This window comes from Apteryx rowi, unplaced genomic scaffold (assembly GCF_003343035.1).
Source record: "Apteryx rowi isolate R43461 unplaced genomic scaffold, aptRow1 scaffold_722, whole genome shotgun sequence".
In the NCBI taxonomy this organism is placed as follows: Eukaryota; Metazoa; Chordata; class Aves; order Apterygiformes; family Apterygidae; genus Apteryx; species Apteryx rowi.
The window spans coordinates 363,589-379,036 of NW_020451008.1; the positions used below are offsets into that span (position 1 = coordinate 363,589).

At 44.0% G+C, this 15,448-nt stretch overlaps 1 protein-coding gene across 1 annotated transcript in view; it reads right to left on the reverse strand.

The window, feature by feature from the left end:
• Window positions 1-406: 406 nt before the first annotated feature.
• The window catches only part of ENPP6 (ectonucleotide pyrophosphatase/phosphodiesterase 6), a 34,167-nt gene continuing 19,125 nt past the window's right edge, over window positions 407-15,448 (reverse strand). The window contains exons 3-8 of the mRNA XM_026087605.1: window positions 14,608-14,719; window positions 9,624-9,765; window positions 7,626-7,805; window positions 5,050-5,187; window positions 1,173-1,296; window positions 407-612 (exon numbers count right to left, since the gene is read on the reverse strand). Of these exons, the coding sequence (XP_025943390.1) occupies window positions 407-612; window positions 1,173-1,296; window positions 5,050-5,187; window positions 7,626-7,805; window positions 9,624-9,765; window positions 14,608-14,719 (902 nt within the window). The remainder of the gene's footprint in view (window positions 613-1,172; window positions 1,297-5,049; window positions 5,188-7,625; window positions 7,806-9,623; window positions 9,766-14,607; window positions 14,720-15,448) is intronic.

The window sequence follows — 15,448 nt, forward strand, 5'->3', positions numbered from 1 at the left end:
CCTGAAATTCTCATTATAAGGAGCCAGGATTACCCTCTCAGTTAAACACAGTGGGGTAAGATGTGTTTAACACCCAGAAATGTCTGCTTATACCCACCACGGTAATAGCAAATTACACTGATAGCTGGCCTGGGTCCTGTTCTCATTGCCAGGGCTGCAAACCTAGAGTAGCAACACCGATTTTCCTGGCTGGACTTAGAGCAGTGCAAAACTTGGCTTCATGTTATAACCACCGTGACAGCAGGCTGGGTCAGATTCGCTCCTGGCAGAGCGTGACAAATGAGTGGGGGACAGTACTCTATTAATGAGGCTATTATTCAAATGAAGAATTAAAAAAAAAAGGGGGGGGATCAAGTTGCTGGTGACACTGACCCACATTGTTTTGGGCTCACAGTGACAAGATCTGCTAGGCAAACAGTGAGAGCAGAATTAGTGCCAGCACACAGCTGCTCCACTGGGACAACTGTGCCAAAGGGGCCGTGCTTTTTAGCATGCACTCCACCCTGGACCAGGAGCCATTGTTTGGCAGCGGCTTTATTCCCGCAAGGCTGCACATGATGTTGTAAACATCCACAGATCTGATTGGCGGCGCCCGGAAGTTGGATTTGAAATCTGAAAGAAAAACAGGCAAAGAGAGGATTTGGCATTGTGCAACTGCTGGCTCAGCTTCCAAAACACTGGGGCCCTGTGAAGCAAGGACTAGGGCCCTTCTGCCTTCCCTGGGACTTTACCAAAAGTCTGGGATGTGGCACACTACATAATTGACAACATAGCTCAGCAAAAGCATTTTAAATGCTTTTATTTTTTATTTTTAATCAAATTTTATTTTAAAAAGTAAAAAAGTGAATTAAGTTATTAAATACACAGGAGCTACTTGACTGTGTATGCGTTGGTAGAGTTAATAGCCTGAAGTAATTGCACTGCAGCCTCTGCTTTTCTTTCATGCCTAGCTGCAGTCACAGCCGTATTTAAAGGGCCTGATGAAGCGGAAACCAGGAGCTCTGCAACGACCTAGAACAGGTGGGCGAGGTGTGCTGCAACCTCATGGACCTTCCCAAGGAAAGCACTCTGTGCTAGCGAGCCCGAATCCGTGGACAGAAGGCGAATTCGCACGTTTCGGACAGGGCTGCGAATCGAGGGCAGGGGAGCAAGCGGGGGGCCGCCGGCCCTACCTGGCCCGTAGGCGAGGAAGAAGCCGCGCATTTCCATGAGCTCGTTGTCGTAGCCGTGCCAGCCGTTCTGCCAGGCCTCCTGGCGCCCAGTGCCGTTCTCCCAGAAGGGCAGCTTCTCCCTGCTCTGGGGGACACAAGCGGCCGCGGGTGAGCGCCCGCGCCAGCACGGCGTGCCGCGCTCTGCCACTCTCGGTTTTCTCTCCTTGCGCTGCAGGGTCTCCGTGCTTTAATAATCTGTTGCCATCGTTCTTGCTTGCCTTCCCTTGTCCTTATTGCACTAAAGGAGCACCGTTAAACTCCTTCCTTAGATTCTCCTGCTCCATATTAGCAGCTCTTAACAGATGACTTATGATAGTGTCCTTCCCTGCCCCCTCAGCAAATAAGGTCCTTTGAGTCTTCCCAAAATACTATACTATACTAAACTCTGTGAGTTTTTCTTGTCACATGCTCTCTGGGAAGGGCAGCTCACGTGACACTCCAGATGTCCCCAAAACTGCAGCAGAAATTGCACAGGTTGGTAGACCCCTGGCATGAACTTCCCCAAGGGTACAAAAAAAGAACTAGAGAGTCCTAAAGCGGTCAGGTCTGGAGTTTGTATTTCATTGCAGGAACACAGGAAATGCCCCCGAAGTGTCTCCCCCACTCCCCCACTGGGGCTGGACCCCTACACAGAGCATCGTGTCACCGGTTAGCAGCGCCCAAAAATGCTCCTGCTCGGCCAAAGCAGGAACACGTGAAAGACGGTCCCAAGAGTGGAGCCAGCGTGATGCCTTGTGTACAGAGCATACAGGGGCAAATGGAAAAATGGATTGAYTGCGGATCCCTTTCCTTTCTCAAACATTTATTTTGTCTGATTTTATTTTCCTCCTCTGCCTGAGAAGAAAATTGACCATGCCCAGGGGCACCGCAGACGGCAACGACTGTTGCTATTAAGCAACTCTCTTTCGACCCCTAGAGTATCCACTGCATTTCTTCATACGTAACAGTCAGCAGAGGTACCAGATAACTGAACAATTTTAGCTGACAAATTAAATCTCTTTCCTTGTCTCCATCTATTTCACTGACAGCACTCAGAGCAAGCCGAGGAGAAACTGGGCTTGTTCCTCTCTTCCCATCGGAGCGCCTCCCTACGCTGTGGCTCAGCTTAACGCGATTCCCGGGAACTGATTGTCAACAGGCTGCTCACCATCAGGCAAGCTGTACGGCATTTGTCAGCAGCGACTCGAGACCAGGCGAGTCACGTCTCCCTTGCAGCGTTTCTCTGGCAGTATCGTGACACTGCTGCAGCGAAGCCTTTCAACAGCCCTGTGAGCTGCCGTGGACTCAGCTGTTTCCCCAGCAATGCCAACGGCAGGAGACCGCGTGCCTTTCCACCGCCTGCCCAAACACAGAGGCTAATACCGCCCTGCAGATGCGAAGTGCAGTCAAAGGCACAGCGATTTCCATTACTTTTGCTGCTATGTGGGCCAGAAAACATATTACTCTCTTCCACAGCTGCAAGCAAATTTGGGACTCATGAAACTGGGCCATCAGCAGCAGCAGCCGGAGAGAAGCCTGCTCCCAGACAGGGCTGCACGAGCCTCCAAGCGCAGCCCTTGAGGGCGCCCGGCGCTGCCCCCCGGGCATCCTGCCCCCACGCCGCRCCAGGGGCAAGCACCAACTGGGCAGAGACCGGGCTGAGAAATGAGTTTTTCACGACCAGCCCAAGCCTGGGCTGCTCCTGCTCCCCACGGGTGAAACGGGAGCGTGAGGTACATGACACCCTGCTGCATCCTGTGATAACCAGCCCAGCCCGGCCCGGCAGAGGCTCGGAGAGAGCAAAGCCGCCCAGGGTTTCTCCGGCTGGGGCAAACCTCCGCTGCTGCCCTCCCACCTCACGCTGCCGGCCAGGATGCAGGAGGCCTCCTCCATCCCTGGCCCGGGCACCCGAATTAGGACAGGCTGCGGGTCCTACGCTCCCGTCCGGAAAAAGAAACTTTCCAGATACATCCCCTTTTTTCTCTCAAAGAAGGCAAGGCAGGGAATATTCCAAAAGAAATGGCATTTTCAAATCCCTTATAGCTCTCAGCTCGCCAACAGAGAGTTAAAACACCCCGTGAGCATGGCCATGAGGAACTGAATACCCCCGCTCGGGCAGTTTGGACAGAACGTATAATAGAAGGCTCAATTATTGCTTTAAAAATATGACAGGAAACTTCCATTTTCACATCCCATTCACGGATAATGAAAATGCACTGAGGATAAGGAAAATCTGACAGAATTAATGAGAGGACATTCTTGAAAATCAGAAACAATAGGAAGGAATGGGCAGAGAGACAGAAATAATTACCATAGCAGCAGTGTTTGCTGCACTGTTATTAAGGTTTGTCAAAGTTTCAATGATTTTTAAAGTGCATTTTTTTTTACAGAATACCTAAAAATGTTCTGTGTTGAACCTTGTATTGTAGAAAAGAGTTTAGTTATAATACTTTTTCAAATCATTTCAGCAAAAATGTTTCAGATGCCTACTTTACAAGCCTGAATCTTATCTCTGTCTTTATTTACATACATATATATATTTTTTACCAGATATGTTGTGCTCACCCATCTTTACTCAAAAGCCATTGGGCTTTTTTAGAGATGCATTGTTATTCCACTGTAGAATGCATCATCCTGCTGTGAGGTTCATTAGTGAGAAATGTGGTCACGTGGACCTTCTTGAGCAAAGCATGGTGAGCAATACCTCTGAGGGCCATGAAAGAAGGCGCTCAGCTGAGTTATGATAATCTACAAGGCAAACGGTCTAATGACTATGGTGGAAGACGCAAAAAAGCAAAACTCCTTGGCTCTTCATTGCCCTCTTCCAGTGGTGCTGCAGTGTTGCCACTCCAAGCCTGGTCAGGGTCCAGTCCCTTGGGGCACTAAGGCCTCCCCTGTTGAGACCAGTCCTGATGGCATTTAATTACCGCCCCACGGCCGCGCTCCCCTCCCTGCCAGAAATGATCATCTTCTGGGGTGGTCTGATTGAGCCCTGTAGCCTGGAACCAAAGCTGTGATAAGGAGGGAGGAAAAAGCCAGGCAGGAGGTAGGAGCTTGGTGGGAGTTGGCTGAATGAAGGCTACAAAAGTGAGATCCCTATTTGTGAAGGGGATTTTTTTTCCTAAAGCATTCAAAATATAGCAACATACAGTAATGTGCATTAAAAAACAGCTGTGGCAGATAACAGAACATTTACCTTCATTTAAACATTTGTTTACAAACTCTGAAAGTGAGTGATCTCTTGTGTTAAGTGTTAAATTCAGGAAACTTGTGAAGAAGTGATTAGCTTAAAAGATAAAAAGCTGAAACACAGGTCTTTTTGAATTCAAACACGGAGGAAGCTTCTATGGGCAAAGCTTACAGGGAAGGAGAAGGAAGTAAACACTGGGAAACCGGTTGGCTTGGAAGAACAAGGGGCAGTTTTAGGACAGAGTCCAGTGGGTGGGAAACCAGGCAGAAGGAAAAGGTGTCATGAAGTACTGTTGAATGGAGGGATAGTAACGTCTTGAAAGGGAAATGGTCTTTTCGCATCTGGCAAGAGCAGAACTGAGAGATGCAGGTAAATTAGCAGGGTGCAGGGGAGTAAATTAACAAAACCAGAACTGGAAATACATAAACTCCTCTTGTTTTACGATGGCACAGACAAAGGATCTGTCTTAACTATTCAACTTTGTCTAGCTTCAGTCATGCCTTTACCTTTTTCAAGCACACGGTAATATTTGATGCTAGCATTGCAGTCAGCACAAGTAAATGATGTCTTTAACTCAATGTCCAGCATAGAATTCTACATTTTTCTTGTTGTTTTGATATATTGGACCTTATCACATTAATGTATAACTACACTGCTATTATACCTTACCTCTACTATGAACCATCCTTTCTCAGCCACAAGTGTTAGAGGAGACACAAATTTTCCTTTTTTGTAGAAAAACCTGTCTGGAATATCCTTGATGTTATAAACATGCATGTGTTGCACAGCTTTCAATTTTTCATATATCTGCAAATAAAACAAGGGTTAGGACACCATATGGCTATAAAGAGCATATACACACCTATTGGTATGTAGAAACATCTGAATTAGTCAAATGGCTACTCCCCTTTGACAGCTAACCATCAGCACATTCAGACTGGGAGTTTGCTGGTCCAGAAGATGATGGCTGTGCAAAATCTGCTTATATGTTTTAGGAGGTTCTGTAAACTTGGACCATAAACACATAGGAACCCACAAACTCACATGTACGCTTATAATACTTGCACTCACAAACGTATGCATGTGAGTATACAGATACACACAGACAAACCAGCAGCAACCAAACTGTTGAGGAAGACAGTAAGCTAAGCGATGACAAGAAGTATGCTTAAGGACATGATGTGGACAGGGTACAGATGTGGAAAGGGGATATTCTGTCTGGCCTCTGCCACTAGTTCCCCCTCTGTGCTGTGAGCGAACAACTAATATCACCTCACCTCTGTTTCTTACACTTAACCAGTCAATCTCTATCAAAGGGATTGATAGTGCTTAGTTATCATCTGCTTCATAAGGATGCTGGAGATTAATCAGTCAATGCCTGCAGCTTTGGAAGTGCACAATGCTACACAAGTGGCTTATTAATATTAATCATGCCATCTGGAATATAATCACACAAATGTGATTAAAACCCAAATTATTCAGAAAAAAAATTTTAAATGCCTAAAGAACATGCTCATTTGCTATAGAGAAGGTGGTTACTCGAGTGACCAGAGCTTATATCACTGCTTAAATGTTAAAAATCTTCAGGAAGAAATAGCTCAATTTTGCGAAGATTCCCATGCAACAAGAATGAAAGATTCTTCCCTAACCTTGCAGTGAAACCCACCCTACACATATGATGGGTTTATCTGTGTGCAAGGTAGATTTGCATTGTCTAGCAGGGGTGGTTCAGTCTCCGTCACACTTCCATCCAGCACAGAAATGCCTCATCATATACACAGTCTCCATGAGGAATGCAGCGATACGAGACAGTGGGGCTCAAACTGACCCTCCCACTGTGACATAGACTAAAAAGCAGTTCTGGTGTTTCAGCAGTGCTTCCAGTGCTTCAAAATGGGATAACTTTTAAAGTGTGATGTCCTTATGTTGTGATACAACCTAATTCCTAATCATTGCTCTTTAAAGTGAATTAGACTGGTGGAAACTGGCCCTGGGAAACAGGAAATCAACTTGATTTTGCTTAAAAAAACAGCACTCCAGTAAGAAATCCTAAAAAGAAATGAAGGAAGAAAACAAAACTGTGATGCAAGGCATTGCATTTTATTCTACTTGGGGACATTAGGTCTTTTAATGAAACAGAAACATGTGCTTAAGAGCTTTTTCTGATGGAACCCCATGTGTATGTGACAACATTACACTTGCCTGTCTGCAGGTCTAGCTCACAAAAATAGAGATCCCTGAGATAAGGCTGGGGAGGACATATATAAGTGCTAGAATACGCTGCAGGAACTTTGAGTAATAGAGCAAAGCATGTCTGAAAGACAACTTCAAATTCTGGCACTAGTTTAAAATGTTCAGTTTATTGCAGCTATAAAATTCCTAGAGAGCTTGTTTGGGTGCAAAAATTGACAACTGTTCCCTTTCAAAAAATCACAGAGCCTACAATGTATATGCGAGCTACAAAACCAGAACTGGCTAAAATATAAGATAGGAAAAACAGATTTTCCACCTGGAGCACAGACAGCCCATTTTGTATATCCACTCATCAATATTCTGAGGACAACATAATGACTTCTCAAGCATTTGTTTCTGAAAAATGTACTAGTGTATGAGTTACAGATGTTGCATTTTCATGCTTTTCAAGTGGTTTCCATATTTTTTTTCTCTATTGTTTTAATTTGCCCCTCAAAATCCTGCCGCTCTGGCCTTGGTTGTTGAAGATTGATTTAATCAAATGTGCTTATTCTTCAAAATTCTTCAAAGGGGAATATTGTAAAAATGGGCTTCTTTGGTAATTCTGGTCTAATGGAGTTATTCCTCAAATTTGATGGGAGTTTGTTGGAATAAGAATGCCTGACCTCCTCCAGATCATTTGAAAGTCCCAGCTAGAGTAAATAGATTGGCTAATATATAAAATCCTAAAAATGTTTTTTGAGCTAAAATCTTTTATATATCTATCAAAAGCAGAGAAATTGTGATGGGGTTGAAAGGAGGTGTGTGCACCAAAAAATAGTGAAAGATCATGCTTTTTAATTTGTCTGGTGTGAATTTCCTTCAGATACCATAGTCACAAGAGTCACAAAAATCACAGATTCAAAGACTGACTCCTGATAAGAGGCTCAGGTTGATTTTTACACACATCTCTGACAGCAGAATTTGGATGTTATGGCCAAACTAAAGTAACAATTGTTATAAAGCAAAACAAACAAACATGAAAGAAATAAATCCTAATAAGCTGTACTTACCTCCGTGTGCTTCTCTTGAACTGGCCAGAGGCTCACAACAGGACCTCGGTCCTTCATTTGTATGGTATCACTCATATTGATGTAGTTCTTCAGCTCAATCACTTTGTCTGCCCAAGAGATGTCAGTCATCCCGTGGTCAGAGAAGATGAGGACATTGAGGTCATGCTGAAGGCCCTTGCTCTGTGAAGCGAGTGCACAACAGCCATTAGGGCTGGGAAAGCACTTCACCACCTGACCTCTGGTGCCTGCCAGCAAATTTTAAACCCCATTTGGCCTCCCTCCACTGATTTTGGTGAGCACGGCCCTAAATACACTGCGGAGAGTGTTGCCACCCCCTGCAATGGCAGCAGTCCACTCTTGCTTGCTGTACTGTTAGAGTCTAAGAGGGTATGGCAGATTTACTGAAATAAATCTGACCCCTACTGAATAACCACTGAGAATGGCCTGTGTTAGAGGTATTATTATCTGAGACATGGTGTGACCACCATTATGATGTTCCTCAGAGAAACAGGTGAATCAGGGCTGGGAATCAGCAGAGAGATGGCACCTATATCCACACCAAAATGGACTGATGCTCTGAAGGGACATCCCATATATATATATCACCCCATATATGGGAGGTGAAAGCTTGAGCTTGAACCCCTTGACCCAAGCACATCCTCACGGTTCCTGGTCTGTGACAGATCCAAATCAAATCTCCTTCCAGACTGAGCATAAATTGATTTCAGCAAAGCAAGTATCCCTCAGAACTGCTGATTCTGGGGCTTTCCTCTCATTTTGACCTGAGAGTTTTCAAATGCTGCTTACAACAGATCTGCCCCCCTGTTCTTTTCTCAGCCTTAAACCTGAGCTCAAAATCTCATCTTACCCCAAAATCTAGACCTGTATAAATGCCATTTCTGCTTGCTATAAAGTACAAGACACTAAATCTCAGTCCCACAGAACTGTTGTTCCTGTTGCTCTTGGACAGGATTTTATCCCCTTTATCTCTTGGTCAAAATGCTGGGGCAAAAGCACCTTTGTCGTAATTCCGCCTGTGGCAAAGGTGTTTCCCTCTTCCCCTCTCAAACACAATCACTTACCATTAGATCTTTTATGATTTATTGAAATTGAAATTGCATTTTCCTCTCCACATTTAAGCGCATAAAAAGCTCTAATATGTATTTACCATTGTGAAGAGATATCAGAAATGGCCATAAAATCTATGTTTACCCAAAAGCTTGATGTCCTCTTTTTCTCACCGCAAAATCATTTAGATAATGTTTTTAAAACAAAGGTTTGAGTACAAAGTTCTGAGTAGTGTCATAAAACCTACTATAAAAGTTAATTGTCTGATTCCACAGACCTTACCAAATGAGCGGTTTTGATTTGTTTGTCTACTATAAATTCCAGCTGGCAACACGAGCTATAAACAGAGCGACATGTATATTGGTTTATGGTTTCCTGGGGCTATTGGTATAATAATCCACTAGGAGGATTATAATGCCATCTACAAAAAACAGGGGAATGGTGTCTTAACTTCCACATGATATCAATAGCCCCTGTTCCTGAAGAAATAAAAGTTTACGGCCAGTACATCCAATTAATAGGTGTTAAATAGCCTCTCCGCAATGCCAAGAAGAGCAGTTTTAAAAAACTTTTTCAAACATTGTGGTAGGATCTCAAGTAATTGCCATTTTTGAAAAGGTCTCTCTAACAACTCTTGTTGTAATGGCAAAATTATTTTAAGGTAACGGGCACCCTCTCGCAGTATTAATTCAGCTTCTTTAACAGCATGTTTCAGCAGCCCAGTCACAACAGCAGCCAACGACCTTTATGCAGGGCCAGGATGGAGGAGACACAAGGGACAAGGCACAAGGGGCTTTGGGGCTGTGAAATGCCATGTGCACAGTGAACAGCGGGCAGGGGCACTAGCATTCCTGCTAGAAGGGTCGTGAGGGTTATAGTGTCAGGCGCAACAAAATACACCCAGGGGCTCCGTTTTCTGATGTCACTGACCTTGATTTGCTCAATCATGTTGCTCAAGGCTTTGTCCACCTCCTTCAAGGCGTTCTTGCGCTGCACGGATGCGGGGCCATAGTGGTGCCCTTCCACGTCAATGCGTTCATAGTACACCGCTGCCATCTCTGTGCTGCCGTTGCTGGAGGTGAGGGAAGGGGGAGCAGTGAGAGGCTGGTGCACACGGAGGCTGCGGGGGCCAGGACACCACGCTGCTGCTCTGGGGGTTAACATCATTTTCCTCACCACCACTTACAGTCACCAAATCCCACAGGAACATTTTCCGCTTCCAGCTTGTGCTTTTACTAAAGTCTTCTCCTTGCTGGTGCTCTCCCGGGTGTATTACTCACATGGCGAGAGCACCCAAGGGCCACAGCAGGCTCTGCCTCTCGCTGCGTTTGTTGTGACACAGACACAGGAGAAGGTCCTCGCCCCACCCCAAAACCCCCACTCCCGTGGGAGAGGCAGCCCACCGCAGGTGAAGCAAAGGAGCGGATGTGGGGGCAATGGAGGGATTTGCGAGGAGACGCATGGCTATCAATATTAGTATTATTCATAGGGTTCCAGGACATAAGGAACTGGAAAACAATAACTTTTCACACTGGCTTATGCTCTTTGCCCATTACGAGCCAAGTTTCCTGAAGAAATAAAGCTCATGCAGTCACCCTGTCTCTGCTTTGCTTTTTGTCAGACACCCCCCCAGTAGTTTGGACCCACTGGCTGATTGCAACCAAGCCTGATGCAAGGGTGTCAATGTCTACCTCAGTACGGTGAAGTTCTACGTTTCTATGAAAGTCTGCAGCTGCAGAAGGAGGGAAAGCAGGAAGAGAAGAGAAAGAAAGTGCCAATTTAAATGCTCCAGTCACAGGTACTCCCAGCTGACCACAAAGCACAAAACACCAGAAACAAGGCTTCATCAAACCCCTTGCTCACAGGGTCACTTGGGGTGGCCTGAGACCCACATCAGAGGTGCCAGGCAAAGATTACTGTGCAAACGCAATCTGCCCTAGCAGCTCTCTACTACATCTTTCAATTAAGAAGGCTTTTCATTTAAAGAGCCAGAAGAAGTACTAATTTCGGTGCTCAATGCCCTTATTAAAAAATTATGGGAATTACAAGTTAAATGTGCTTTAATTAAGTTTTGGCACTTCTGGCTTTCTCCAATGTGAGGTCTTCCAAATCGCTTCAGTCATCTCAGGACATGCTCTTCCATGACCTTGCAGAAACCAGGACTGTATGACTTGGGGTGAGATTATAGAAGGGTTCTTTCGTTCAGGAATATGATCAATGAACAAAGGCGAGCTAAGGTAATCTCAGAGGCAAAGGGAGACTTGTACAAAGTTAGTTAATCACACATTTCTGCATTGAATGCCCTCAGCCTAATTAGTAGGGATAGCATATAAATCAATGCCTAATTACATTTTCATGACCATTTTACAGCTTACTGAGAGTAGTCTTGCATATAAAAATGCAAATCTATGCTCATGAAGTTCAAACCTAGTCTTTTCCTACTTACTTAATACATGACAGGGTATGCCATCCATAATACATACCCTTATCTAGATGAAAATCCCTACAAAAAGATTGTGTGTGTTTTCCCAACAAGTCTAGCTTCTGTTATTAAGGACACCCTAACAGTCTGCAGTAATGAGCTAGACAGAGGAGAAAAAAATCAGAGGTGAGAGACTGAAAACATGAATTAGGGCCTATCATTGGCATTTGTGAGTTTGCTAAAGGCCTCAACAAAGGATCCCTGTGGGAAGCCGAGCGGCTCTGCCTGAGCAGGGAATTTCTCTGCCAGTGACACTGCAGAGCAGTATTCTTTCCAATTCTTTGTGATTTTAAAACCATTCAAATGAAGCTGCTCTTCCTTTCCCTTGCCCCGATTTTCATTTCATCATTACTTTCCCCCTATACTGGGCATACATTAATTTTTAAAATTTAACCCTATGTAACATACATATTCATTGAACCAATTGAAACAGTTTTCTTCTTCTGGAGTGCCTGTATTGTTTAACCACTTATACATTTTTGTGTCTTCTCACCTGTAACCAAATGATTATTTCAATCTAGATAAAAGCCATGCAAGAGTTCGATTGCAGAAAACAAGTGGTCTTATTTAGACTGTGACGGGATTTCTCAATGAGGTCTCAGTCCTCTAAGGATAAATATTGAACTTCGCATGTGTGACTTTAGTGGGGCAAGCCCACGTTATGCTGCATGCTTAGGAGTTTGCAGCGTTGGGTGCAGCACATCTAGAGCCTGCAAGATTGAGTACGTCTTTGCTTCCATTTTTAGACTGTTTTTCTAAGAAAACTAGGCTTTTCTGGTCATGGACTGTCATAGGGAAAGTAACCTGTCTTTCTAACTGTGTACTAGTCCTTACCTTCTTCCATCACCAGTAACTTTTGAAAGAAATTGCTAAAGAAAACATGCTAAAGAAAGTTGGACAGCCTCTATGGCTATACCAAAAAGGGTTTCGTTTTTCAGCACACTTTGCAAGTACCACAAAATCTTCACGACATCTGTCCAAGGTAAATAGATTACAACAGCCCTTAAATTATAGCTGTGGAAAAGACATAAGGGAATTTTTAGTTTAACTTGCCAAAAATGGGTGCTTGACTTGGTTTTGAATGTTTTTGATCTAAATAATGTTCTCAAAAGGCCTTTTTGAAGAAAATGAAGAATTTTGCTGAAAGATGGTTTCCTCTGACTATAAGAGATGCTCAGTGGCTCCATGATGAGTTACTCCTGCCCTCGTTGAAGACATTGATAAAACTCCCTTTGACTCAGGTAAAGTTAAGATGGGACAGGATACTCCCATGTCTAAATTCAACTTAATCCCTAGACCACCATGCCACAGTAAAAAGTCTTACTCTCCTTCGCCTGAAGCCCCTGAAAGGTTTGCTAGTGTGGGAAAGTTTTGCTCAGTGGCAGCATCAGTAAGTGCAAGTCATTAAGCGTTAATACCTGCCATTAGGGCGAAGCCACAGCTCACCAGCTGCACAAGGACCCGCTCTGGGTGACACAGTGCTCCTGCCACCGGCTGTTTTCCCACACTGAGCTAATGCCAGCCTCAGGCTAATTGGCTTTTTAATTAGAGGGCAGAAAGGAAATGCGCTGGATCTGCTGGCTTTTGTACAGCGTGGGGAGTCAGAAACTCTTTCAAAAGATGTACGTAACAGGAAAACACCACTCAAGACTCTTCTATCCAGAGAGGTTAAGTCCTGCTTAATGAGTGCTCCTAAATAAAGGCATTTCAGAGGCTTTACATCTTATGGGCTGGCCAGCGGCACAGAAGATTTTTTGCTGAGGACTAAACAAAGAAGATGGGTGACAGGGAAAAGAGACTGAGGGAAAGACAAGGAAAACTTACTATCTTTTCTCTCCTTCCTTTTCAATTTGTTCTGTACCCTCCCTTCTTACTGTAAGTCCCTGATTTACTCTCTCACGGAAAGTGCCAGCTTGGCCTCTTATGAGTGGCACCACTGCCTCTCTTGTATTCCTGCCCATTTCTTCTTTTTCACTGAAGGCAGCAGCAAGCAGCCTTGTGACTCTGGGTGAATTAGCTATTGAAACGCTTTCAATGGGCTCCAGCTATACAAAAGAGCAGCCTGAAGGGCTGGAGTTTGCAACGGTTCATGCCTTGCTTTTCATCGTGTTCACAGTTACAAAGCTGTGACCCTTCCTGAACAGCCCTACACACCTCGCTTCATAGAAACCAGGCAGGAGGCTTCAAGCCATCCTGGCCCATCTGCAAATGAAACCCGACCTAAAAGCTTTCCGTGGTAATTCTGCCTTTCCTCCAGAAATCAGGTCCAGTCCCTCTACTCAGTTTTCCGTTCCCTTCATTATCCACCGAACTAAAAATGTTGCAGCAGTTCTAGAAAACCTCCTATGGCACCTGTGAACCCCTCATGCCACACATAGATAACTCTCTTAAAATGTAAACTAAATTATTTCAGGATCAAATGCCTCATGTGTTCCGAGACAGTTTCTCTCTAAACTCCATGCCACAAATGACAGTCTACCAGGAGGTGATTTGCGAGTGTCTGTGAGCAGGACCCTGCACGCCACTGGGAGTGACGGCTCCATCAGCACTCTCCTCATTTTGGAGCCTTTTTACTGAGGACAAGAAATCCTTGGCATCTGAATACTAGGCTTTTCAGATTCTAACTGCTATAGCGGTTTGCAAGTAATGAGTTAGAAGTGCATGCTGGAATTGGATAAACTACAGAACCAGCAGTGCTTTAAAAGAGGGAGCCTAGTTATAGCTAAGGTAAGGCCTGGGCTATGCATGTGGCTGTGTAGTTGCAATAATCAAACCTTCCCTGATTTTACAAGCTATATGGAATTCTCCCTCATTAACACTTGGATGAGAAATGGTGGAACTGGAAAGCTGGGTGTGGACTGTATTTTTTTCCTAGAAGCCAGCTGGCTACATACATAGAAGCCTATATTCTCATTATGCTCGCATTTGCACAAAACGATTGTCAGCTCCAAAAGCATTATGCCTATGATGTTCTAAAATGCGGAAGAAGGAGCCGAAACATTAGTCTTGCAAACAAGTGACCAGAGTTGAATTTCAGAATTCCCAAATTCCCAGATGTTCCCTCTAAATCTAAATATTTCAAAGTCTACTATTGCAGGTAAGTGAACTGATTTTCACAGGCTAATACTTAATTGGATTGGACCTCATCTCTTTAGGAATAAACAGCAAAGAAAATATAGTAAATTGGGATGTGTCCTCTGTGTTGCAACCTGTGAATGAAAAAAGAAATATTCCTTTTCCTCTGACCTTACTGTAACTGTTTATTTCTGTACATGGTCACATTTCTATGACAATATTATAAACCAGTCTCAGCTCCCATCTTCCTGTGTGGGAGCTCATCCTGAAAAATTGCCCTGCAACAAGGCTGCTAGTAAAACCAAACACTCTTCCTTGAGAAATGCAACATCACACTGCAGCACTGTAGGGACGTACCGCAAGGACTCGAGAGCATCGCTGATTGCATCCGCAAAGTTTTTGTCCGTTGGGACGCTGAAGTACTCGCGACAATAACTTGGTCTAATTCCAAGGATTTCAACCTCACAACCTACAAAGGAAAAATGTGGTAAGTTTTGTAGTTTCATCTTGATTATGGACACGGTACTGTGGCATCCAAGTTCAGGTCCAAAAATTCCCTGTGCTGTTACTTATTTTTCATCTTTTGTGCAGGAAAACTTATGGTTGGGGACAGAAAAGGGGAGAGAGGTTTGTTTTATGAGTTCCTGTAGAAAACTGTACATTGGATCCTTTTATTTCCCCCTTTAAAAATAAGGTCTCTGTGAGACCTTTCCATGACAAACTCAGATTCCCTTGCAGCAGACCATTTCCACCTAAATCACTAAGTTGTTTTCATTTTTAGTAATGTGGCCACATATCCTCAGTTTCCAGACTTCCAATATAATAGACCTAGATTTTGTTCCTTCAAAGTTCAGAAAATACTTTCCAGTTAGACACACTGTATCTTACATAATAATACCCTCTATAAAGTGTTTTATTATGGGATACAGCCACTGTACTATTAAATCTGTTTCCCAGGAGATCTTATTAAAACATTATAAACCAATTAACTCTCTTAGTAACTTGCAGCCTTCCTTGAAAAATATAGTTTCTTTTGTGGCCCCAAATCTTGTGCCAACAAATCCTACAGGAGAACATGGCTCTGAACACATAAGAACATATTTTTGTGGGGTTTTGCCCTTTCACTCTCTGGTTGCAGTACAGAATAACATTAATATTTAAAAGAACTGTGCTTTCAGAAACACTAAGCTCATGCAAA